We start from the raw sequence: 26741 nt of genomic DNA on the forward strand, positions 1-26741 counted from the left end.
CTGGCATTACTCAGCCATTGGTGGATTTTCTTTGAGACATGTTTAACCAAATCCTTTGCCCGTGTTTTAAGTGGGTTCTGTCTTATTTTAACTTATGGAGACAAGTATTTTATATTTACCCCTGTTCTGTAGGATGTTTTTATATTTTCTTTATGTATGTGTACATGTGTTTGTTTACATGTATATATGTATCCCATGCATAGCTAGAGCCCACAGAGGGCATGGGTACCCCAGAATTGGAGTTATGGATGGTTGTGAACCACCTGTAGGTACTGGAAACTGAACCCAGGTCTCAACTGTTGAGCCATATCTTCCAACTCCTCTTTGCATTTTCTTGGTGGTGTCCTTTGGGGAAAAAATGTTTATAATTTTGATGAAACCTATTTTCTATTTTTTGGGGGGTTTGTTTTTGTTTTTGTTTTTTGAGACAGGGTTTCTCTTTGCTTTGGAACCTGTCCTGGAACTCAATCTGTAAACCAGGCTGGCCTCGAACTCACAGAGATCCACCTGCCTCTCTGCCTCCCGAGTGCTGGGATTAAAGGCGTGCACCAACACAGCCGGATTGAAACCTATTTTCTCTTTTGTCATTTGTATGTTTGATGCCAAATCTAAGAAATATTGCCTAATCAAAAATCACAAATATTTGCTTCAATGTTTTCTTCTAAGATGTCTTTAGTTTTAGCTCTCATGTCTAGGTTATGATTGATTTTTAGTTCACTTTGCATACCGTACATTTTACATGGGGATATCCAACTGCTCCAGCATCATTATTGAAAAGACTTTTCTTTCCTCTGTTAAATTTCACTCTTGTTGAAAATCAAGTGACGATGTTTTTTATAATTTTTATTTTGTGTCTGGGTGTTTTTCTTGCACATAAGCCTGTGCACCACATGTGTGCAGTGCTAGCAGAGGCCAGAAGAGGGCATTCTATCTCTAGGAGCTGGAGTTACAGACAGTAGTAAAATGCCATGTGGGTGCTGGGAATTGAACCTGGGTCCTCTGGAAGAGTACAGCCAGAACTCTTAACCTCTGACCCATCTCTCTAGCCCCTTGTCTGTAATTTTTATTTATAGTTTGATTTGTTATTTTTCACTAAAAAAGTTACTTATACTCACGGGGTCTGGGTTTTCCTCATCTACAATTCAGGTTGCTCTTTGAATCCCATGAATTAATGTGTATGAGATGCCAGGGATCCACATGGTAAATGGGATATTCCCCAAAAGTTCACCAATGCTACTGTTATTATTCATTCCCATGACTGCCAGGAAAAGTTATTTCCTCATAGGAAGAGAGGTACTGGGAGAGCCCAGGCCCTGTCTTCAAGGATATTCAGCTTCATTGTAAGCTAAGATAGGCCAGAAACTGACATGCACACACTTGAGCTCACACATAACCTGCTCCCACATCACACAGCCGCCTCAGTGCTGGGCCTCAGAGGATTCAGGAATATGGGTAATTAAGTTGTTCCTATGAAGGCTAAGACTCTAAGCAAGGTTCAGAAATCAGTGTTTGAGACCTTGGTGGGTCTCTTCCAGTAGGTAGCTTAAAGTGAGCTTGGACAGCTCTGGTGGGGTCTTATATACCAGGCTTTGACTTGGGACAAGGGTGTGTGTGATAAAAAGAAGGCAAACAGGAGGCATGTCATGATAGCTCCTGCCTCATCCGACGCAGTGAGATAGATCAGTGTGAGAGGTGTTGTCAGTTGCACAAACGCCAGGAGAATCTTGACCCTGCGGGCAGGAAGGATTCAGAAGGAGCCAAGAGCTCCGCAGGAGCAGAGGGCCAGGGGTTTACCAAAGGGATCTAAGGGGCCCTCATCACTCATAGTAGCTTTGGGATAGGGAAAGTGCCTAGGGAAACCTTTTGGAACTTTCCAGATCCTGCCGAGGAGACAGAAGGTTCAGACATGAGTAGTTTTTAGACAAGTCCCAGCTGATCATGAGCCAGCTATGGGTCAGGGGCTTCATGCCTGATGTCCTGTACTGAAGGTAGTGCTGATCAGGAAGCAATTTGCAGATGAGACTATAGATACCCAAGGTCACAGAAGAGCAGAACTGGGCCCCAAAGCCACATCAAACAATTGAAGATGGTGGCTACAGGGTCCCCTTCCCCACAGCCCTAACACACTGGATGTGCGGCTTGGATTCAACCTGTGCCAGGAGGAGGTGGAGTTTCTGCAGAAGCGGAGGGGGGTGGTGACCAAGGCACTAAGCCAGGTGCTACAGCTGGAGGAGGACCTGCATGAGGATGAGGTGGGTACGCGGGGCACTGCCTGGACTGACATCACTCTCCAAGGCACTAATTCAGGTGCTACAGCTGGAGGATGACCTGCATGAGGATGGGGTGGGCACGCAGGGGCACTGCCTGGACTGAGGGTCGCTCTGGACTACACCAGTCCCCCACCTCCATGTTCTCTCTACTCTATCCCCCCTGAAACCCAGGGTAACTACTGTGTCACTTGGATTTCTGTGTTTGCTCCAGCTGCTGAGGTTGTGGTGTTGGGACAAGGGCCCTGCTATGTGTAATTCAGTTGTGTGTTCACCAGGACGGGGCTCCTGGTTGCTGTGCATGAGTGTGTGTGTATGTACCCGTGCACATGTGTACACGCGTGTGCGCACTCACTCACGTGTGTGCACACACGTACGCACGCGCGCACGCACACACACACAGCATCCTGGCATGACTAATGGGTCTTACTGACAGAGCGCCAGACTGGCATTCTCACCCAGCCCCCAGCCTTCACCCACATGCTCTCTTCTCTAATGTGTACATGTACTGGTCCCGCCAGAAATGACAGTTGTAGTTGAAGAGAAACCTCTTTCATTCCCAGAGCCAGTCGACTCTTCCCCTCTGCACCTCTATCTGCCGCTCTGGGGAACAGGTTAGCCCCTGAGCACCTTGCTTCTGAGGCTAACCAGAATGTAGGCTGCAACAGGGACAGGGCTGTGACAGGACTTCAGCTCTAGGAAAGGTCTTACCGTCCCTACTAAATGGAGATAGGAAGTTTCTCCTTTTGTCTCTTCAGAGAAAGAGCAAGGGCACTTTACACCTATGTTACCCCCTCCCCCAATCAGAAATGTTTTTGTTTGGCTGGGTTTTTTGTTGTTGTTTTTCGGGTTCTTCTGTATTGCTTTGGAGCCTGTCCTGAAACTATCTCTGTAGGCCAGACTGGCCTCAAACTAACAGAGATCCACCTGCCTCTGCCTTTGGAGTGCCGGGATTAAAGGCGCGTGCTACTCTTTAACCATTACTTTCTTAGTTACCAAGTCTAGATTAGGCAACAGATCCCTTAATGATGTCATCACTGGGCTTAGAGCAACATCATCTTCTGGGCCCTACTAAGTAACCCACTACTCTGTGAAGGGTGATCCCTGCCCCTTCCTTCTCTCTAAGCAGCTCTCTGTCTTCCCCCATTTTGTTAAGCTGAGATCACTCCATGTTCTTGTCTGTGGAGGAGCCCTTCCCAGCAGTCTGTTTCTATGCCTACAGGTACCACAGATAGCCATCATGGCCACAGGGGGTGGCACAAGATCTATGGTTGCCTTGTACGGCCACCTGATGGGACTGCAGAAGCTGAACCTTCTGGACTGTTCCACTTACATCACTGGCTTGTCAGGTGCAACCTGGTAAGAAACTGGGTACCATTGTTGGTGGAGCCCAGAGGAAGTAGTGAGTGGGTGTGGCCTGGGATCTGGTAGCGTTCTGAACTCTCCCACCCCAAGTAAAAGTGACTCATGGTGCCTGGAAAACTCTGCCACGCACAGCTGTGGGACTTGGGGCATTCAATTTAATTCCTTAGAGTCGGTTGCTGCACCTGTAAAGTGGGGTTGATAATAGGCTTGGCCTCTCCCAGTATTAAGCATGAGCCACAGTATACATTGGTCATTATTGGCTATGTCCTTGGGGCTGTGGCAGCATCCCAGAAAAAGAAAAAACAAAAACAAAACACATGGCCAGTGATGAGTGAGCCTGGTGTTACTGCCTGTCTTGTTGAGAGGCAGTCACCCTCTCTTGGGGATGGGCTCAATCTTCCAGGATGGGTAGAACTAGCCCAGTTGCTCTGACCTGCCTCCCTGCAGACCCTCAACACTATCCTTTCTCTTTATGTCTGCCCTGTCAGACTCCCTGAAGCATCAGGAAGGCTTAAGAAGAGCTCTCATAGGGCTGCCTCCTCCCCCACTCTGCTGAGGTGTAAGGGAAGTAGCCACTGGACCCCCAAAAGGAACACAGGGAAGGTCAACTCTAACAGCCAGGGTCCAAAACAAAACATTCATTTATATTTAAATCACAAGGAATAAAAGAGCTTGTAGGTTAGAGAAAGTGTTTTGATGAATGTCAATACAGTTACATTTAAATGACATAGTCATAGCATGGACCTTTTAGTATATTTTTTATAGTAAAAGGGGCTCGTTAAAATCATCAAGGAGCCCTGTGACCACAGGAAGCCTCTTAGCCAGAGCTACACCTTACTGTCAGGGCCTGAGACCTGAATTCCCCTGCTATGCCTTTTCTCTTGATGGAGCTCCAGGCAGCTCTCATCAGAGGAACTGGATGTGAACTTGTCCTAGGAAACTCTTTGACTTAATATCTACTCCTCAGATGCTGGGGGCTTTGGATAGATGGGCTGGAAGGTTATCAGTGTTGCCCTCTGCACCAAGCACAACTGTCCATCAACTGTCCACAACATCCAGGAGGGATTAGCTACTGGAGACCTAGGGGAATATCACTGCCAGGCTCCTTATACACATGGCATGGTATCTGTATAATGAAGTCCACACAGTCCTAACAGGTACTTGAAGCCATCTAGCACCAAATCCAAAGTAGTCATTGTGTAAGTGGATACTAAGTTCTCTTATCTTGGTAATGACCAAGGTTCAGTAGCCAGGAAGAAGTTTCTGAATAATTTCCACCTGCAGTTGGTTGGGTTTCTAGACGAAGAATCTGCAGGTTCACCCATAACTTCCCTACTGTTATTTTACAGATGGAGATGCAGAAGCACTTGCCCCAGGTCACTTGTGTCTGGGATCATAGACTGGCATGTTCAGAAGAAGCTCTCAGATAGCAATAAAGACTACACAGCCCTAAGAGATGCTCAGCTATGAAAACTGCACACTGCTTTTGCAAAAGAGCCAATTTTAGTTCCAGCACCCATGTTAGGCTGCTCACAAGTGCCCAGAACTCCAGTTCAAGGCAGACTCCAATGCCTCATATAATTTTTTAAAAAGATTTATTTATTTATAATGAATACAGTGTTCTGCCTACATGTGTGCCTGCATGCCAGAAGAGGCCACCAGATCTCATTATAGATGGTTGTGAGCCACCATGTGGTTGCTTGGAATTGAACTCAAGACCTCTGGAAGAGCAGTCAGTGCTATTAACCTCTGAGCCATCTCTCCAGCCCAGCCTAATATGATTTTTAAAAATAATTATTATTATAGCTAACATGGCCACTCAGTACTCAGAAGGCAGAGACAGGAGGACTTCCATTAATTCAAGGCCAGTCTGGTCTACCTAGGGTAATAATAATATGTTTAAAATGATAACTTGCTTCAGTGGACCAGAGGGGGTGGTGAGCATTGTATATGCTTGGACTACTATATGGTAGGCAGAACACAGAGAGAACTTCATGTCTAGCCAGAATTAACTGGAGAGGCTCACAGGTCCCCTGTACTGAGGAAAATATGGAAAATACCTTTTTTTTATTTGTTTGTTTTTTTTAAGACAAAGTTTCTCTGTCTCTTGGAACTTACTCTGTAGACCGGTTGCCCTCACACTCACAGAGCTCCTCCTGCCTCTGTCTCCTGAGTGCTGGGATTACAGATTTGTACCACTACCACCTCGCAGGGAACATACCTTTTAAAAAAAAAACATTAGCAAGCTGAGGGTGATGGTATATGCCTGTTATGCCAAGAGATAGAAGCAAGATCAGGAGTTCAAGGCCAACCTCAGCTACATTCTGAATTGGAGGCCAGTCTGATCTATATGAAACCCTGTCAGTAAATGAAAAATAAATAAATAAAGCACCAAATGGGTTTAGGTAACTTTTTTAAAGTAACAGAGAAAACTTTATGGAAGGTAGGGTGCTATTTGTAGAAGAATTCCAACCATCTTCCATCTTCCTTTGGAACCAGTCCTAAGAAGGAGGAGTTACTAATGGTTGTGAGCTATTGTGTGGGTACTGGAAATTGAACTGGGGTCCTCTTAATCCCTGAGCCCCAGGAAATAAATCTTTAATTAGTATCCTAATCATGGGGATGAATATGGCACAACAGAAAGTATCCATGATCTGGAATCAGCCGATCCAGAGATCAAATGTCCCAAACCCTGCCTCACCACAGTTATAGTGTTTCACACAATGTTAACTTTTGTGATTTTTCTTTTACAAGAACTGTATGAACTGGTTACATCAATCACAACTCTTACCACTTTAGTTAAGGAAACTGAGGCAAAGAGTGACTAAGTAGCTTGTCCAAAGTCACCTGGCAAGGGAATGATAGAGCCTGGCTTTGAACCCAGGAAGATGTGGATCTAGAATCCTAATCTCAGTCAGCATGGGATTCCTGACATACAGTAAGCATGCAAGACAGGGAGCAACCAGTTATGAGCAGTAATGCTTGCTTGCCTCTCACCACAAGACCCTCTGTCCTTCTCTCCTCTAGGCCCTTCTGCCAGGTTTGGGACTCCCCATGATCTGCCCATCTTCTGTCCTGTCTGGACATGGGGTTGGTCAGACCAGAGCTTGGGTAGCTCTGTCAGCTGTGTATGTCTCTCTCCAGGACTATGGCTACCTTGTACAGTGATGCTGAATGGTCTTCCAAAAATCTGGAGCCGGCTGTCTTTGAGGCCCGGAGACATGTTGTCAAAGATAAGATGCCTGCCCTGTACCCGGATCAGCTCTGCAAATGGCAAGAGGAACTCCGCCAGCACAGCCATGAGGGCTACAAAACCACTTTCACAGACTTTTGGGGCAAGCTGGTTGAGTACAGTCTAGGAGATAAGGTGAGTGCTCACTCTTTCCTAGGTCCACCTATCTAGACTGATATCAAGTCACATCCTTTCTTCTTCAGAGAATCTGAACCTCCATGGCCAAAGGCATTAGGTTAGACCTGCATGCATGTCTCGGGCTAGAAGAATCATGGGGTGTACAAATACATACTGGGGGGAAGATGGTGAGGTCATCTTTTACATCCTTTTCAGAGGACTGAGGCCCCCATGTTGGGACGACCTGGGTGCTCCCTGTACAGATGAAGCATAGCTTCTGAAAGCCATATCATGCTTCTAGTCTGACCCCATGTGGAGGAGAGACAGAAAAGTCAAATAAAGCACGCACTGCGTCAGTGCTGAGTGAGCTAGGAAGGCTCACAGCAAGGATTTGGTGGATCCTCTAGTCAAAGCTATGTGCTGTATTCTGTTCCCTGGGCAAGCCTGCCTTGTCATCTCATCACTAGGCCCAAGGAAATGTGACCCCATCATAGATAACCATAGATTTCAGGGTATAGCAGTAGGGCCCTTCTATGTTATTCTTGGTCACTGGAAATCTACATGGTTCATTTTTAATGGCCACCACAAAGAAAGAGACTTAGCAAGGTTCTTTCCTGTTCTAAGAATCAATGGCTGAGTGATAAGAGCCTGCCATGCTGGGATACATCTGATGCCAACCATGTGGGATGTAGTAGAGTGTGTGTGGAGTGTGTCCCGTGTGGTCCTGTACATCAGGGTGAACTCAGCTAATGCCTAGATATGTCACACTAGGCTTTGGGGAAGAGCCACATTTGGTTGTTGCTTGGCTCCAAAGCAGAGTCTCCCACTTACCTCTATCTAGGCCACCAGATCTTGGTCCACTTCCAAAGGTGTCTTGGAGGCTCTGAATTCAAACCAGAACTTCCCAGAAGGAAGATGGACAGCATACTATCTTCCAACAAGTTCCCTCTGCTAGGTAATCAGATTTTGGCCTGGGGAAATGGATTAATGGATCAAATGCTTAAATACCCAAACTTGAAGGCTGGCATTCAGATCCCCAGAACCCATGTAAAAGCCAGGCAGGCATGGAACTCCCCATAATACCAGCACTCAGGAGGTAGAGACAGCATCCCTGAGGCAAACTGGCTAGCTAGAAATTGTTAAGTTCCAGATTTGGGGAGAGACCCTTAATAAATAAAGTGGGAAGCAATAGGGGAGAACACGTGACATCAAGGGAGTGCTTACACACACATGTACACAAGCACCCCTCCACACATGCAAACATGTGCAAGTGTAGGTGTACATACCACACATATATACATGTCAAAAAGAGAAGGAAATGAGACATTCTGAGCAATCAATAACAACTTGACTTTCATTTTTGTTGTTTTGAGATAAATCTCACATTAGATAGCCCAAGCTAGTCTAGGACTCACACCGTAGCTCAGGCTGGCCTTGAACTTGTGGTGATTCTCTGGCTTCAGCCTTCTAAGTGCTGGGATTATATCCATGTGCTACCACACTGGGCCAGCTCTCATCCTTAATATTTACTTACTCCTCTTTCATTTTTTTAATTTAACAAATATTACTTAGATTTACTTTTTTGTGTATGAATGTTTTACCTCCATGTGTGTATATGCACCTCACGTGTGTCTGGTGCCCACAGAGGTCAGGAGAAGAGCACACAGAGGTCCTCAGCCAGAGCAACAAGTGCTCTGAATAGCTGAGCCACCCCCAGCCTCGTTCATTCTTTTAACTAACTACCCCCTGCATGCCAGCAGCTATGTTGGCCATGAGGATTCGGAGCAGAATAAGATGTGGTTCCAGGCCGAGTGGTGGTGGTGATGGTGGTGCATGGCTTTAATCCCAGCACTTGGGAGACAGAGACAGATGGATTGGTGTGAGTTTGAGGCCAGCCTGATCTACAAAGGGAGTTCCAGGACATGCTCCAAAGCTACAGAGAAATCCTGTCTCAAAAAAAAAAAAAAAAAAAAAAAAAAAAAAAATGTGGTTTCAACCCATAACCTGACCTGCCTTTGAAAACCCCTCTAACCTGACCGAATGATGAAGCACAGGTTGGGGGCAGAGGTGGAAGGTGTTTGCTTCTGGATTCAGATAAGATGGATTTGGAATTCTTGTCCTGTTCTGCAGGACCAGTGTGCCCACTATTCCTTAGTGGGGATTCCATCAGCAAATAATTAACATTTTAAAAGTAAAAGCCGAGCATGGTAGTACATACCATAACAATTAAGGCAGAGTATTGCCTCAAATTCAAGGCCAGATAGACCCCCATCTCAAGCCAGGTGTGGTGGCGCACGCCTTTAGTCCCGGAACTTGGAGGAAAAAGGTTGGCCTATCTCTGTGAGTTTGAAGCCAGCCTGGTCTATATTAACAACTTTTAGGACAGCCAGGCTATGTAGAGAGACCCTGACTCAAAAACAAACAAACAAACAACAGACCTCTTCTCAAAAGAGGAAAGAATATTTCTGAGGCAGGTTCTCATTATGTATTCTTGGCTGACCTAGAACTCATTATATAGACCATGCTGGCTCCAATTCACCTCATGTGTTCATGTGTTTCACCTCCATATATGTATGTGCTCCACGTGTGTACCTGGTGCCCACAGAGGTCAGAAGAGGGGCTTGGATTCATCTGCTTCTGCCTCCCACATGATGAGACTAAAAGCTTGCAGTATCACAACTGGCACCAAAAAATGTTTATAGTTGTTATAATCAATAGCAACCCACATGATGAAAAGAAAACGTGGAAGTGTTCTGGGCTAGAAGTCCAAGCATTTTGAGGGTCTAGGCTAGAGGGAGAGAGGCAAAGCTAGGAAGCTATGAGGAGGCCTCCGCTCTTCCTCTCTGACATTGGCAGGAGCCCCTTACCAGGCAGCCCCCTTGACAGTAATAGCTGTCTGGGCTCTTTCCTGAGTCTGTGGATTTACTTGTATGACATTCAACTCTGTATTGCTCAGATCTCTGGGTCCAGTTGTGATAAACACCCTGTTTTGCTTCAAAGAAGGCCCAAGAGTTGTTGGGCCACACACCTGTTTGCCATTCCGCCAGATTCTGGAGTCTTTGTGCACAGGGTAACCACGGTGGTCAGAGCTGGGTGCCTAGGACCTCAGGTCTGCCTCATTTGCACTGACTGATGCACTTTAGGCAAATCTGAGGGACCTGTTGCTCTGGTAACCCAACATAGGACTCTGGGGACTTGGGGCTTGCCAAGATTGTCACCTACCTCCAATTGAGAAAGAGGGGGAAGAAAGGGGATAGAAAAGAGAAAGGGAGGGAGGGAGGAAGAGAGATTTGCTTCCTATTTTGAGAGAGCCTAACACACCAAGTTAATAAGACAAAAATTCCTGGTGCTGCTCAGGTTCCAGTGGTGAGTGGTAAATACTGGCAACAAAAGAGGGACATGCTGGCTTTCCCTACCTTTACCATATCCTCTAGCCCTGAGATATGAGAATCCTGAGACACTAAGACACAGCCTTAAATCACAGAGCCAGCCCCACCCCGCTTATGGCCTGTGTTGACAGACAGCCCAAGCAGATGTTATATATGCTCCAAGGGCATTTTAGAGTTGACATTTGGAGTCACTGCTGATTATACAGTTGTCCAGGGAGGGCGCTCTGGAGTCTGGAAATGGGTTCACATAGTTCTCTTGTATTTCACTGACTGCTTGCTAGCCACCTCTCCTAACCACTGGTGTCCCTACAGAAAAATGACTGCAAACTGTCAGAACAGCGTGCTGCCTTGTGCCAGGGGCAAAACCCTCTGCCCATCTACCTCACCATCAATGTCAAGGATGATGTAAGCAACCAGGATTTCAGAGGTAACACTGGTGACTAGTGATTTAGGACCGGGTCCTTTCTTGGGGGGCACAACACATGCTTTGCCAATCTCTGCATCAAGAAATAGTGCCTCACAGCTGAAGAATTCTCCATCATTGAGTGGAGGCAATTTCCCATAGGCTGTGTCCCTTAGCTTTCTCAGACTTATCCGATGGGTCAGTGGAAAATGATGGTAGCGAAGGATGAAACTCATTGATTTTTTTTAAGGCTGCCCGCAAGAGAAGCCTAGAAAGGTCAGTTTTTGCCCCTGTTCATCCAGCTTTAAGGGGCCAAAGCCTAACAGCTTGCAGAGCTATTTTGTCCGCAGTAAATCCCTCCTTGTGTCCCATAGTGGAATTGCCACTCATAATTCCAAGCTCCCTGTGGCCCTGGAGCCAGCACTGGTGGGCTGAGGAGGGGGGTGGGGGCAGGGGAGGCTTGTGGATGACTCCCCAACCTGAAACTGATATTTCTCCCTGTGTGCAGAATGGTTCGAGTTCTCCCCCTACGAGGTGGGCATGCAGAAGTATGGGGCCTTTATTCCCACCGAACTATTTGGCTCCGAGTTCTTCATGGGGCGGCTGATGAAGAGGATTCCTGAGCCAGAGATGTGCTACATGCTAGGTGACTCCCTAGGATACTCGGTCCCAGTGCTGGCCAGGCCTGTCTTTGACTAGTGGAATGACAGGGCGAATCTTGTGCCGGTGCTGGTTGCCTTGGTTAACCTTGAACTCTGTCACATCACATTAATCCAGGAGAGTCCCAGATTGTGACTGCCCTACAGGCCTCTCCCAGCACCCTGGTCTCCTGTGGTCTATCTAGGGTGTGCCCAGAAGCAGCCTGGATGTGGAAGGCTGTTAGAAAATCACCACCCTGCCTTTCTACCTGTTGGGCTCCAGGCAGCAGTGTGGAAGACTTCCAAGGAAGACTCAGCCCTCAGATAACAAGGCAGAGGGGACATCAGCAGAAAGGACAGAGACACTAGGAAAGCCTAGACTAGCTCCCTGGTTTGCTCCCTGGTTCCTTAGAGTGCAGGAGTCTACTGTAACATCCGGTCTTTGTTCTTTGCTTCAGAGTCTCATCTGCTAAAAATTACCTCAGAAAATGAGCCTATCTTTATGGCTTCCAGAACAGCTATTTAAACTTCTTTTATTTAGATAGGATGTCTATATTTCACTTATAAAGCAACCCATTCTAGAAAGTCTAACTCGGGTCCCATGTCGTCTATGAAGCCCACACAGAAGCCCACGCACAACACACAGCTCCTTCCTCTCCCCGAGTCCCTAGTCTAGAGCACATATGGTTCTGAAACCTATACTTCAGCCTGAATTCTGATTCCTCACTTGTTAGTTGTGCAAAGTTGCTTAATTTCTCTGGACCTGTCATGTCCATGTGAGAAATTTTTTCATGTCCATATGAAAATTTTAAATAAATAATATGTTAGTATTAGCTACTTACAATAGGGTCTCACTCTGTAGCTCAGGTAGGTCTGAAGCTTACTATGTAGCCTAGGCTAGTTTCAAATTCCTGTCAATTCTTTTGCCTCAGCCTCTCTACTGGGATTACAGTAGAGAGGGTGAACCACCATATCTAGTTTTATTACTACTGTTTCATAGTATTATTGTATGAATTTTACATTGAAAAGTAAGAGCTAGTGATGGGGGACATCCTTCTGTATATATGTTTCTCTTACTGGTTAATGAATAAAACATGGGTTGGCCAGTAGAGGCAGGAAGATAGGTGGGGCTAGGAGAGGAGGAGAATGCTGGGGAGAGAGGTAGAGAGGCATCGTCCGTGTGAAGAAGCTACATAGAGACGGGAAGATAGTGCACGTTGGTGTCCTCGGGTAAGAAAATGCCATGTAGAAATACATAGATCCGTAGTCATATGTTAATAATTAAGAGAGAGCTAGCCAGTAAGAAGCCCTAGCCCATGGGCCAACAGTTTACAAATTAATATAAGTCTTTTGGGGGCAAAGTGACTGTGGGACCAGGTGGGACAGAAACCACCATCTTCAAGCTAGTCTTACGTGTATCAAGGCTTACTGTGTTAAGTGCTTTCTCAGTGTGAACTGACACAAGGATGGAGCTGTGTTTAAACTCAAAGCCTGCACTTGCCAGCTGTCAGCTGCCTCCGCCACTCCCACCCCCCACCCCACTCCTCCGCCGCCGCTGTACCTGGGTCTTAAGCATCCTCCTGCCCCTGCCCCCCTGCACTGAGGGAAGGGAGAAAAAGAGCCAAGGGCTGGCACCATCCATCATTGCATGGAACTTGCTCAATGGGAGTCTGTCCCACCTGCAAGCAGCCAGTAGGCATGGAGGCTAAGGAGGGACCAGTGAGATTTCGGGGTGAGGGGGCAGGGAACCTGGGGAGTTTCTCACAGCTTCCCTGCTTCTCCAGGTTTGTGGAGCAGCATCTTCTCCCTGAACCTGCTTGATGCCTGGAATTTGTCCCACACCTCAGAGGAGTTTTTCTACAGATGGACAAGGGAGAAACTGCATGACATCGGTGGGTGACAGCTTGGCCTCCCCTCTTGGGTAATGGATCTATAGCGTATGGATCATGAACTAGGGACTGGTTGCTGTCTCTGTTTCTGTATCATCCCCATGATCCAGACTAGGGAAAACAGTTAGGCTAGAGCATTTTCCTTCACTGATGGCAGGGGTGGGGATAGGGTGGCTATAGGTGGTACTTGTCCCTAGGCCCAGAAGGATAGCTCCAACATACAGAGAGCTGATGGTCCTAGGGATCTGTGAGTGCAGAGAGAAACCAAACTCCTGGGTTCATCATCCTCTCTGGAGCCTTCCTTCCTGGGTATACCCTTTCTCCCTGTCCATACCCCCACCCCCTACCCTTGTCTCATACCTTTATCCTAAGTCCTCTTGAGTTCAGAGCCAGGGCTTGAACAAAGAAGGTGTGAACTTCACTTAAAGTGATTCACTCTCCAGCAATCAGGTGCTACCCCAACTTTTGTAACCTGCCCTCCATCCCTCCCCTCTACAGAAGATGACCCACTCCTGCCTGAAATCCCTAGATGTGATGATGCCAACCCCTTGGAGACCACAGTAGTGATCCCAGCATCATGGTTATCCAACACCTTCCGAGAAATCCTTACACACAGGCCCTTCGTGTCTGAGTTCCACAACTTCCTATATGGGATGCAACTGCATACTGACTACCTACAGAACAAGCAGTTTTCTATGTGGAAAGGTACCCCTACCTAGGTGCTCCTCCGGGCTAGCTCTGTTGGGAGGAAGGAGAAATAAGTATTGAAGTTGCCATGTCTCTGGTCATGTAAATGGATAGAAACACAGCTAGCTTGGACAAGGGTGTCGGGGGAAGGATGGGTAGTCCATTCATGGCTGAGGGCTCAAATGAACATGCCTCTGCCAGCAGGGGGCAATGTTAGAATTAATTAAGCAACTGACGCAGAGTCTGAGTGACAATCACAGCTGCAGAAGTTAGCCCCACTGTACAAATAGTGAGGTTAGACTCTTTTTGGCAATATCTTGTTGGGGACACCTTTCACTTTGAGTGGTGCCTCCATTGCAGTTCGAGCAAGTACAGCCTAGCTCAGCCTCACAGCCCCATAGCTCTCCTTGCCAAGACTTCAGGGCAAGGTCTAGTGTGCCTCCTATCCCACCACATGGAAATTTTTGATGTTTTATTTGGCCATAGCCTTCAGTCTGGCCTATTAGTCTTATCCTCACTATCTGGAGGAAAATGGGCAGATGGCTCTGGGTCTGTGGGTATCTCTACTTTATAGGGTGTTATATCCTGACATCTCCACAAGCTCCATACCTGGGTCACAGCAGGTTTGCATGCATAACCCATAGAAGACTTGCTAAAGCTACACAAGCATGCTGCTTCATGTCAACCCACCCAGAGAAGTAGGACCGTGTGTCCTAGAGAGAATGTGGGAGGTTAGAGGCCTAGGCTGAAGAGAAAAACCTCCGGGCAGGGAAGGCACTCTGGCCATATCAACGCCTCCACCCCACCGTAGCTGACATCAGGGCACCAGGTAGGATGTTAACTAGAAGGCTTGACTTTCAGACACAGTCCTGGACACCTTCCCAAACCAGCTGACACAGTTTACAAAGCATCTGAACCTGCTGGACACCGCATTCTTTGTTAACTCCAGCTACGCGCCCCTCCTCAGACCAGAGAGGAAAATTGACCTCATCATCCACCTCAATTATTGTGCGGGATCCCAGACAAAGGCAAGTACAGCAGAAACAATGTCAACCCCAGCTGCTCCTGTGCTGCCACAGAGCTAGTGGCACTACCTCAGAGGCCTGAGCAGCTGCAATATAGGAGAACATGCTCTGCTATCACACTCTGGGACTGCATGAGAACAGCTTCTGTCATGCAGCTTGATGCAGGGCCAGAGGACCAAACCTCACTGGCAACCAGCTGGCTCTCACATGCTGGGACTTGGGCTTTGCTAAATTCAATGAATGACAATTTTATTATTGCTTTTAAACATCTGGTGCACATGGCCATTTTTCAGCTCAAAAAAAAATCTTGATGAGTTTGTAATATCTTGTTTTCAAAATAATCCCAGGGTTCAGTTAATCACAGGGCCTCCATATGATTAAACAAGTGACCATGGTGGTATTATTATTATTATTATTATTATTATTATTATTATTATTTACTTTCCCTTTAAAGAAAACTGGGTTTCGGTTTTTGTTTCTTTGTTTTGTTTTGGTTGACTTTGAAGCAATCCCATCCTGAAGCCTGGTAAAGAAAGAAAGTATAGACAGATAACTAGAGTGAAAGCAGTAATCATGACCTAGGTTTGTGAATAAACAAGCATGCTTCCCTACCCAGGCTCTCACCTGGCCTTGCACCAGTTCTTTGTGGTAGATGGCACAGCTGCTATTATCCCTAAGTAACAGAGGAGGGGACCAAAACTAATTAGCTAGCTGGAGGCACGTGTAAGTAAGCCAGTTACGGGACTCAGGGCTCTTTATGACTTCAAAGGTGCATTTTCAAAGTCTGGCCCTTGGACACTGTCACTTCCAAAATCTCTGAGTGGCCAATTAGGACTCCAGGCAACCAGGCCCCAGCATCCATCAGTCTCACGGAGGCCACCTCTGTGTCCCAGGTCTGTCTTCAGGGGAAGCAGCATCAACATCAGCAGCGGGGTGGGGGTGGAGGGAGCTTCTGTGTTTTCATTCTGGGAGGAGCATCCACCTGGCGCCTGGATGGGCACTGGCCCACTGCCTGGGCCTTTGTCCTGACCTGGCTTTCTTCTAAAAAATACCACACATTGGCAAAGCAGTTTGGGACCAGGGCTATCTAGGAAGAAATCAGGAAGACCGACCCAGGAACTCTGTGTGGCTCACCCAGCCCCAGGCTTGCAATGCTCTAAGTGTCCTCCCATGATATTACAGCCCCTGAAGCAAACCTGTGAATATTGCACCACGCAGAACATCCCCTTCCCCAGCTACTCCATCCAGGAGGATGACAAAAGTCTCAAGGAATGTTACCTGATGGAGAATCCCCAGGAGCCTGATGCCCCCATTGTGGCTTACTTCCCACTCATCAACGACACCTTCCAGAAGTACAAGGCTCCAGGTAAGCTCCCTCTGTGTTGTGCTCCCACAGCTGGGCAAAGATGAAAGCCCTGTTTTTAGATTTACAGAATCTTCTGATGGCCCCAAAGGGGAGGCCTGGCTTAGCTCTAGTCTGAACCCAGAGAATTTTCTTCATCCTCCCCCATGAACTGGCAACATGGTCTCCTGCACTTTTAGTCATTTAGCCATTTATTGATATCCAGCTATTCGAAATCTTGAAATGGGTAAACTATGCTTTAAGGTGTGTGTGTGTGTGTGTGTGTGTGTGTGTCCTCATGTGAGTGTGCATGCATACAAGTGTGTTTGTGTGTGCAAACAAGTCCTTACAACCTACCATAATAAGGGTCTATAGCAAATCATTCTGCCCCAAGGTGTAGAACGAAGTCCTGAGGAGCTGGAACTGGGCCAGCTGAACATCTATGGCGCCAAATCTCCCTATGCCACCAAGGAGCTGACGTACACAGAGGCCGCTTTCGACAAGCTGGTGAAGCTCGCGGAGTATAACATTCTCAATAACAAAGACACACTCCTTCAGGCTGTGAGATTGGCGGTGGAAAAGAGACGCATGAAGAGCCGGTGTCCCTCCTAGGCCTGGGGAGCTCTGTTCATCCTGTGTTTGCTTCTGTTGTCAGAAGCATCGCCTCCTAAAGCCTGACCTCACATGCCACTGTCCCTGCTCCCTGGCTTGGGCTTTCTAGTGAAACATTACAAATGAACAAGGAAGAGAGAGAAAGGACAGAAGGAGTTTATTGGGTTTTATACCCCTGGAAACTCTCTCCAATTTCTGGCAGGGAACTCTCTCCAGGAGCTTTCACAGGCTCCCACACAGTCTCAAGTGTAGAATGTCAATGTGTGGCTACACGGAAAGGCTAGTTCCCAACAGACCTCATCCTTAGAGCTGGAGGCTCCCCTCTGCCTCCCCCCAACACCAGAGAAATGCCCAGGAAGACTGAGAACTGCTCTAAGTTCCTCTGGAAAATGCTTTGTAAATTTAAGGTAATGGTATCCTTGGAATTTTTGTTGTCAACAGTATCCTGTGATTTATTTTTATCTTTTATTATGATGAAGAGAGTATTAGGAGAAAGCCTGGTCTCTGCCATAACAAAGCCAAACAGATGACCAACTCATGGCATTGATGCCTCTTCAGCTGCCAGAGCCTGGTGTGCATCTGACCAGGACCAGGACCAGGTCTAAGCATCCAGCTCCATTGAAACCAGGCCCTGCTGGAATGCAGCAGAAACCCACAGAACGAAGATCCAGGATTCCATTCAGGGAGGCCTGGGCAGGCTGTGGGAAAGGGGCCACAGGTACCAGTCCAATGCCATCAATGCTCTCTGACATCTCTCTTGTTTCCAGGTAGGGTTATTTATTTCTAAGTATGAATCTTCTTATTTATCACAGAAAGCACCACAGCTGGTTTCTCTTAAGTTTTTATACAGTGACTTGGAGAATAACGCTAGGAAGGAGGCATCAGAATGGTACTTAGGACTCTGAGAAAGACCAGCTTTGGAGGGGAACCTCTGGCGAAGCCCTGAACACAAAGACACCCAGACTCCAGGCTTCAGCAAAGGACAGAATGGGAGCCTGTGTGGGGAGAAGATGAAAGCTGAAGGGCAGCTAGGCATGTGTCCTGAATTGAGCCCAGCATGGAGGACAAGGCTCTCTTTCTGAGTCACATGAGCCCTCCACAGTCCCTGGTTGCTGAGAGATGAATGCCCTGCCTCCACAATTTCGTTTGTTTGTTTTAAATGGGCTCCTGTTTCCATCATTGCTATGCAGAGTGCCAGTTGGGATACAGAACTGACAAGAACCTGTACTGCGAAGGGACTGGTACCCCCTCCAGCCTTACCTGCCCCCAGATGACTCCTTGGAGAGCCCACAGAATTCTTTGAGCCACTGATAAGTTGGGCTTCTTGGCCCGAAGAACTGGTCCCTACACACATGATGCTGATGTGTGTTGGATGTCCCTCACATCCTCTAGCTCTCCACTGAAGTAGCTGGCTGCCATTGTTTTCTCCTCCCTCATACAGGGAACAGGCTCTGAATTATCAGAGAGAGCCAGAATAGGACCTTCATTTTGCAAGGCGAAGGCAGGCAGCCATGCACTGGACTCACCATAGCACGTGAAGTTTATAAGATCACTGTACCATTTGAGCACAGAATAAAGTGGTCATGAGAGTGAATGTTGGTCTATCTGCTTTCATTATCTGGTGCTACAGAGTACTCCTGACCTAGACCCCCATCCTTGCCCCTACCCTCACTTCTGCCCTCATCCCTACAATTCTCTGGCCTTTCTTCTCTCTAGAAGCTCTTCAGAAAGCTTGTTGCCTGCTCTTGGGGTGGCTGCTGCCTTCTGTTTTCATGAAGCTGTCATAAGCCAGTGGAGTACCACCTGAGGCAAGCTAGGATGCTTCCTGCCCATGTGCTGGGCTGGAAGGACTGAAGGAAGACAAATGACAGCTTGCATCAGCGGCCAGCACATGCTTGTGCACAGCAGGCTGGAAACCACTTGCTTCCCAGGAACTTGGATTGTGTTAGTATAGAGACAGAGTCACAGACCCACATGGTCACTCTCAGCATCCTGGGGAGTCTTCCTAAACTTTAGGGACATTGGTTAAAGTCAATCTTGGATTCCTAGCTGCAACACAGAAAGAATTTCAGAACAACCTGGAATTGTGAAGCACAGCTGGTGTTTTTATTAAGGAGATTTTAATATAGGCTTAAATAGGGTTAGGCAACAGAGGAGCCCAGGAGAAAAAAAAAAAAAAAGATATACCCAAGTGGCAGTGTGCTCTTCCTAGAGAGTAAGATGTGCCCATAGGCTCCTCAGGGGAGAGTAAGCAATTCATGTCCTAGCATTAGCCATGTATACATTTCATTGGCTCTCAAGTTACATCTCAAAAGGCTGCCAAGAAACTCCTTTTTCCTTCTCCCTCCCCATCCTCTTTTAAGATGAGACATGAGGTGCTCCAGAGACACACTGGATAAAATTATAATCTGATAAGGCAAAACCAGAAGCCAGGGCCAGCAAGATGACTCAACAGGTAAAGTTAAATTAAAAACAAAACAAAACAAAACAAAAACTCATATAAGCCTGGCCATCTGAGTTCAGTCTCCAGAACTCACATGAAGGTGTAAAAGTATCCACTGTGGCACATGCACACAAATATGTCATGCATACTAACATGTTTCTACTTTATTAAGAGGAGAGGGAAAAACTCAGAAGCCATTAGGATTGAACAAGGAGCTGAATACGTGTCGTTTCTTTGTAAATGGGATTTCCGGTGAGATTCCTAGAAAATTACAGGTTGTGGCTGGGAAGGGAGAAAGGCCCTAAGCCTTTGTTAATTGTGTTGGAATTCTTGTTCTTTTGCTGATTAGAGGCTTCAACTTGATGCTTGGGGTGGGAGCTCTTTTTCCTTTCTTGTGTCTCCAAAATTCCCCTCTCATTCTATCCTGCCTCAACATGGGGGAAACCATGGAAATACTTTCCCAGGGCATGGTGGCTGAGTCCCATGCCCAGAGCCCTCCTGGGCTATTGTACCTGAATGCTGCTAGGGCCTGTCTCTGCTCCCAGAGCCCCTTGCTGCCCACAGCTTCCTTGCTCACCAGTCCAACTTGCAGATAACTGGGACATGTTACTACTGTAGGTACTGAGACACAAGAAGGGGCCAACCAGTGACCAAACTTCAAGGAGCACCCTTCTGGCCCCCCATGGGAGGGCCATATGGAAACTGATTCTCATAGCCTCTGTACACAAGGGTACATCAGGTGCAAACAGCAGGAACAAAGAGGCCAGGTTAATGATACCTTCCCTCCTGGTTTCTACCCAGGAAGGTGGAGCCCCTCCCTGACTACTGCTACTCTCCTAGCGCTGATATTCTATGAGGTCCTGCATCTTTGCTCCTCACCCTCACCTCCATACTCTTAGCAGTCTACTTCTTTTTCAACAACTCAACATTCTAGTGCCAGATAAGCTAAGGCGGCTCTCCCTTGATCTAAACAAAGGTGTTCTAAGCCTGTATCTGCTAGTGAGGTTTTTACTCTATAATCTAAAGATCTAAAATTAAGCTGCTCAAAACTGAAGTTCTGTGTTTCTCAGAGATCTGGGTCTCTTTCAGCTTTATATGCCATTCATAAGATTGTGTTTTGGCCACCATCACCACCACCACCTGTGCTTAACCCATGATGCCTGTGTTCTGGGCAGTACTGAAGATAAAGGGGTCTTGGGACTTTTGAACTATGAAGTTATCAAATCAGGCCTAGACTGCCTGCATAGGAACTTCTTTTCTTTGAAAAAGAACTCAACTTTTATATAAAGAGAAGAATTACCAGTTGTTCCAGTTCTGGTTTTCCAGGCTCTATCTTTCTAGCCTATAGTCTAGCCTGGAGCTTGCAATGCAGCCCAGGCTGTCCTTAAATGCATAGCAATTCAGGATTCTAAGTACTGAAATTATAGGCATGTGCTACCATACCCAGCTTTTTCCAGCTATCTATTTTTCTGAGTATAAGGACATAAATTGACCACTGTGTGATTAGGGTCAGAGTCTGCTGGCTCAAGGATCATGAAGGCAGATCAAGGACAGCTTCTCCACTCCATGTTCGAGACCTTAGCATAAGTGACTTGAGAAGACCACTGAAAAGAAGAACCCACTTCAAGACGGCTCCTTGGGCTAGTGAGATGGTTCAGTGGGGAGAGTCTGACCACCTGAGTTTAATCCCTGGAACCCACATAAAGGTGAAAAGAGAGCTGACTCCACAGCGCAGTCCTCTGATGGCCACATACATGCCTACACCATGCACATACACAATAATGTAAGTGACTAAATAAACTGTGTGGGTTTTCTTTTAGATTATAATATATTGACATAATTTCTCCCTTCCATTTCCTTCATCCAAACCCTCCCACACACCTCTTCTTGCTCTCTTTCAAATTCATAGCCTCTTTTTTTTTTTTAAATCTGAGGACTGAACCCAGGGCCTTGGGCTTGCTAAGCAAGTACTCTACACTGAGCTAAATCCTCAACCCCCTATTTTTTTGTTTTTAAACGATGGCTCCATTCACTTCCCTGAGGCCTGGGCTGGGAAGTCCAGGAAGGTTGGACAGGCTCAGAGAGCTGTCAATCACAGCACCTTTCCATGGTTTTCCTCATGGCCATTGGGTGAAGACTGAGATGGTGTCAGCAGTTGGCCTATGAGTAGGCCTGCAGCTCAGAGCTGTGATTCCACAGACATCTGTCTATTGGGGGAAGCCATCACAAGCCGGGGACAAAGAACTCACCTCCAAATAAGAGACATGTCAAAAAAAACATGTGGCAATGTTTTAAATCCTAGTATGGAATATTTGATAATTTAAATTTGTCCTTCATCCTCATCTACCAAGTGGACATCACATTCCAGGTTCTGTTGTTTTAGCATGGTTCTTTCTAGAAACAAGCTGTTAGTTAGGAATTACATTTTGCTCTGAAAATTGTTTGCTCTAATGAAGTCCATAGGAATGCAGTCTAAGGTCCCTGCACAGAGTGTGAGGGAGCCTATTTCTGCTGGCTCTTTCCTTTGCTGTCTTGGCCAGAATGAGCACTGGAACTCCAGCAGTGCATCATTGTTCCAGACCATGAAAGACAGGAGAATAAAAGAAAATACCAATAGCCAGGCAAGGAGGCACACACCTTTAATCCCAGCACTCTGGGAGGTAGAGACAGGTTGACCTCTGTGAGTTTGAGGCCAGCCTTATCTACAGAGTGAGTTCCAGGACAGCCAGGGCTAAAATAGAAACCCTGTCTCAAAGCACACACACACACACACACACACACACACACACACACACACACAAATAAATAAAAAATCAAATTTTCTTCCTGTTAAGGAGACTTCCTGGAAACCTTACACCTTGGGCTCACATAACTCTGGCCAGAACTTAGTCTCATGACCACACTTGCCTGCACAGAGCCTGGAAAATTTAATTTTTTTACCTAGATGGCAATGTGCCCAAGTACAAAGTCAGAGTCATATCGCTAAAGGTGTCTCCCCTGAAGTACCTACTAGACACCCATGCTCTAGCTACATTTCAAGTGACCTCTGTGACATAGAAAAGTGTCCACAGAGAAAGCAGAACAGGGTGTGAGAGTGATGGGGGTCTGCTCCACGGGCCAAAGAACCTGCCCCCCCCCCCATTCCAGGCCTTTAAGTGACTGCGGTGTAAGGTGCTGGACTCGTCAACATCTACAGACAGCTGCTGAACATCACCCAAGACAACCTGTGACCAAGGAGTAAGGACAAAACCCTTCCACAAGAATGGCAATAGAACTGTGGCAAACACTCCATTTTCCTCTTGTATACACAGCCTAGATTTAAAAAGAAGCTTGAAGGTAGAACATGGGCTATTTAGAAAGAGGAAAGAGTGCAGTGGAGAGCAGAGGAGGGACAAGAGGGCAATGAAAGGACAAATGTTCATGATATACAGCGTGAAAATGTCAGATGAGGGCCGGAGAGGCGACTCAGTCAATAAAGAGCTTGCTGTGCAATTTGAGGACCTGAGGTTGGAGTCTTCACATCCCAGGAAAAGCTAGAAGCCTAAGTGCGTTACTGTAACTTCAGGATGGGTCACCGGCTAGACAGCCTAGTGAACCAGTGAGCTCCAGGTTCAATGAAAGACCTTGTCTCAAAAACTAAGGTGGAAAGCAATGGAGAAAGACACTTGACATCAATCTCTGACCTGTACACACACATGCACACATGTGCACATACATCCACATGAACACACACACATACCCCATGTACACAAAATATAATGAAAGGCATAATTTTGTACAATTATCATTATGCTAATAAAATTGTATAATTTGTTTTTTCAAAAAATTATTTTTTTCTGGCTGGCGGTGATGGCACATGCCTTTAATCCCAGCACTTGGGAGATAGAGGCAGGTAGATCTCTGTGAGTTCAAGACCAGCCTGGTCTACAAGAGCTAGTTCTAGGACAGCTAGAGCTACACAGAGAAACCCTGTCTCAAAAAAACAAAAAAAAAAAATTTTTTTTCTATACAGCAAAGAGAATTATGAGTCTTATTGTCAGGCTACTTTCCCCAAGGATTATATAGCACAACAAATTTCCAGGCGTCCCTGTAGACCTGCAAGCCATAGAATTAGCTTGTGAACTGGAACTGGGACTGTTAAGTAGGAAGAGAGCAAACCAAAGGAGAACTGCCATTTATAAATGGATGCAAGAAAGGAAAGGACCAGTCACCCTCCCCTAAGTCAAGAACTAGTGAGAGCAAGAATGCTACAGGAAGCACCATGGGTGCTGGGGGGAGGGAGAGGGCAGAGGGCAGAGGGCAGAGGGCAGAGGGAGGCTCCGCAGGACTTCCTTTTCCTTTTTTTTTTTTTTTTTTTTTTTTTTTTTTTGGAAGGGCTAAAGGCAATTCATTTATGTTTCTTCCTTAGTTTTCTTTCCTGCTTGTAAAACAAGAATGTGATTGTTCCGTAAAGTTTGAAAAAATTCTAAAGCCCATACAGAGAAAACTAGTGTCACCCATTCCCAGGCTCTGGAAGCGTTACAGTCTGGGAGGTTCAGCACTTCTGCCTTTTTCTTGGGCACTTTCAAATCTTTAAACAAAAATACAAAATCCTGTACATCCACTTAAAAAACATTAAAGTTGTAGTTTTGTTTTGTTTTGCTTCTTTGTGTAACAGCTGTTCCCATCCTGGAACTCACACTGTAGACCAGGCTGGCCTTGAACTCACAGAGATCCACCTGCCTCTGCCTCCTGAGTGCTGCAGGTACCACCACCACCTGGCCGAGTTATAGTTTTAAAAACCATATAGGCCTGAAGAGATGGCTCAGCAGTTAAGAGCATTGGTATTTCTTCCAGAGGACCCAGGTTCAGCTCCAACACCAACACCCACATCATCTATAACCCCAGTTCCAGGGAATTTGGCATCTTCTTCTGGCCTCTGTGGGCACCAGGCACACAAGTGGTACACAAAACACAAACAAAATTGCCATACATATAAAATTAAATTAATTTTAAAAAGACCCTGTCTCAAAAAAAGTCAAACTACAACACATAGCATACAACACAAAATTTATCATCTTATGCCATTTCTAAGTACACAGCATTTCACATTAGTGTGCAAGAGCTCTCTGTAGCTCTTCCAACTAGCAAAATGGAACTCTATACAACTGAACAACACCCTATTTCCTCCTCCCTGAAACTTCTGGTAACCACTGCTCTAACTCTACTTCCTGTTTCTGTGAACTTTACTTTAGAAACCTCCATGAAATGTCATCCTATTATAGTCACCCCTCTGTGGCTAGCTTCTCCACCACCAAATATCTTCAAAGATTTACCCACCCACGCTACATCAGGTGCCATCCACTGAGCTGCAACCATAATCCAAAATTCTCTGATTTTTTTTCCAGGTCATTAATATTCTTCTTATATGACACAATGTTCAATAACTGCATAAGAAGCCACCATTTGTTTAACACTGTGGGGAGACAGATAGTTGCAGCTTTTCAGTATTATAAACAATAATAAACATCCTCTCCAATAAAGTTTTATATTCATTATTCCTCAGGGTAAATACCCTCAGGTTAGTTTCTTCAATATGAAATTCCTGAGGCAAAATATATGAATTTTTGGCAATTCATCGAGAAATTATTGACATATAATCAACTGCATATATTGAAAGTATATAATTTAGGGGTCTGAAGATATGGCTCAGTAGTTAAGAGCATTGGCTGTTCTTGCAGAGTACCTGTGTTCAACTCCCTGAACCCACTTGGTGCCTTACATCCAGCTGTAATTTCAGTGTCTGGGGACTCTTGATCTCCCCTCTGGTACAGCATGCATGTGGTACACAGATAAGCAAGCAAAATATCCATACATGTAAAATAAAATATTTTTAAAGAAAGCACATAGTGATTAACTTCCTAGGTGTACAAATGTGAAACTATAATCAAAATATATAATCAAAAGAAGGTCATCTTTCATCCCCACAAGGTTTCTTTTATGCTCTTCTCTCTCCTCTTTATAACCTTTCCTTCTATTACTACTAGATCATGTGACAAGTGTATTTACCTTTCCAAGAAATAAACAAAGGTTTTGGATCATTTCACATTTGCACAAATTGTATAAGGCAGTTACAGCTTCTCACCAATAATTTGTATGATCTTGATAATTTTACACAATTTATTAGGTATATTGTGATGTCTTTTGTGGTTTTAATTTCCTTCCCCTAACTTTTCACACTTTTGTGAAATGTCTGTTGTAAATTTTTCATTATTAAAATTAGTTTTCTTTTTTAAACTTTTTCCTTTTTTTTTTTTTTTTTTTATATGTTTTGCCTTCCTGTATGTCTGTGCACCGTGTGCATTCAGTGCCTGCAGAGGCCAGAAGAGGGCATTGGATGCCTGAGTTGAGGATATTGGGTCCTTGAGTTGACATGTGGGTGTTGATAATTGAATCTGGGTCCTCTGGAAGAATTAGTTCTCTTAGTCACCGAGTCATCTCTCCAATCCCTGGTCATTAATTTTTAAAGGTCTATCCATTCTGCATATAAGCCTTTGTGAGACATCTGTAAATATATTCTCCAAGTCTGCACTTTACCTTTCCCATAGTTCCTTCATAGGTCAGACATTCTTAAGTTTGATGAAATCCAGTTTATCAACTAATTTTCTTCATATGTATGGCCCTCTGGTGTTACCTAGGAAATTTTTCCCTACCTTACAACCACACAAACTATCTCCTAAGTTTTCTTTGAGAAGTTTTATAACTTGTAAATTTTACATTACATCTAGAGTTCATTCTGAGTCAATTTGAACATAGGGTATGAGGCCTGGATCAGAATTCATGTTTCTGAATACAGGTATCCTATTGCTCTAGAGCTATATGTGGGTCATGTTTGCTGGTGGGGTGGGGATGGACCCCACTGCTTCATGCATGCTAAACTTCTATACTCTAATCTGTTTACATAAAAGACTTCCTGGGCCAGTCTGTGGGGGCATATGCCTGTAATCCTAGCACTTGGGAGGCAGAAGCAAAAGAATCAAGATGTGTTTAAGGTAATTCCCGTGTATCTAGTGAGTCTAAGGCCAGCTTGGGTGTTTGAGAATCTGCTCCAAAAAGAAAATAGATTTTGAATTATCCACTAAATTGACTTTGTGCTTTGTCAAAAACCAGTTGGCCATGTATGTGTAGGTCTTTCTGAACTCTGTTCCATTCATGTGGTAATTCCTCACTAAATGATGGCATATCCTTAAAATGCAATGCTAGGCATTGTGTGAGCATCATGGAGTGTACTCACATAAATTAAAATGTGATGTCATAGTCAAGAAAACCTTGCACTAGCCTATTGCCTGTTCC

At 45.7% G+C, this 26741-nt stretch overlaps 1 protein-coding gene across 1 annotated transcript in view; it reads left to right on the forward strand.

The window, feature by feature from the left end:
• The window catches only part of Pla2g4e (phospholipase A2 group IVE), a 36657-nt gene extending 19604 nt beyond the window's left edge, over positions 1 to 17053 (forward strand). The window contains exons 11-20 of the mRNA XM_051183646.1: positions 2117 to 2252; positions 3490 to 3626; positions 6777 to 6999; positions 10683 to 10797; positions 11282 to 11419; positions 13196 to 13303; positions 13799 to 14005; positions 14849 to 15015; positions 16195 to 16378; positions 16749 to 17053. Of these exons, the coding sequence (XP_051039603.1) occupies positions 2117 to 2252; positions 3490 to 3626; positions 6777 to 6999; positions 10683 to 10797; positions 11282 to 11419; positions 13196 to 13303; positions 13799 to 14005; positions 14849 to 15015; positions 16195 to 16378; positions 16749 to 16966 (1633 nt within the window). The 3' untranslated portion in view covers positions 16967 to 17053. The remainder of the gene's footprint in view (positions 1 to 2116; positions 2253 to 3489; positions 3627 to 6776; positions 7000 to 10682; positions 10798 to 11281; positions 11420 to 13195; positions 13304 to 13798; positions 14006 to 14848; positions 15016 to 16194; positions 16379 to 16748) is intronic.
• The last annotated feature ends 9688 nt before the right edge of the window (positions 17054 to 26741 follow it).

This window comes from Phodopus roborovskii, unplaced genomic scaffold (assembly GCF_943737965.1).
Source record: "Phodopus roborovskii unplaced genomic scaffold, PHOROB, whole genome shotgun sequence".
NCBI classification, from domain to species: domain Eukaryota; kingdom Metazoa; phylum Chordata; class Mammalia; order Rodentia; family Cricetidae; genus Phodopus; species Phodopus roborovskii.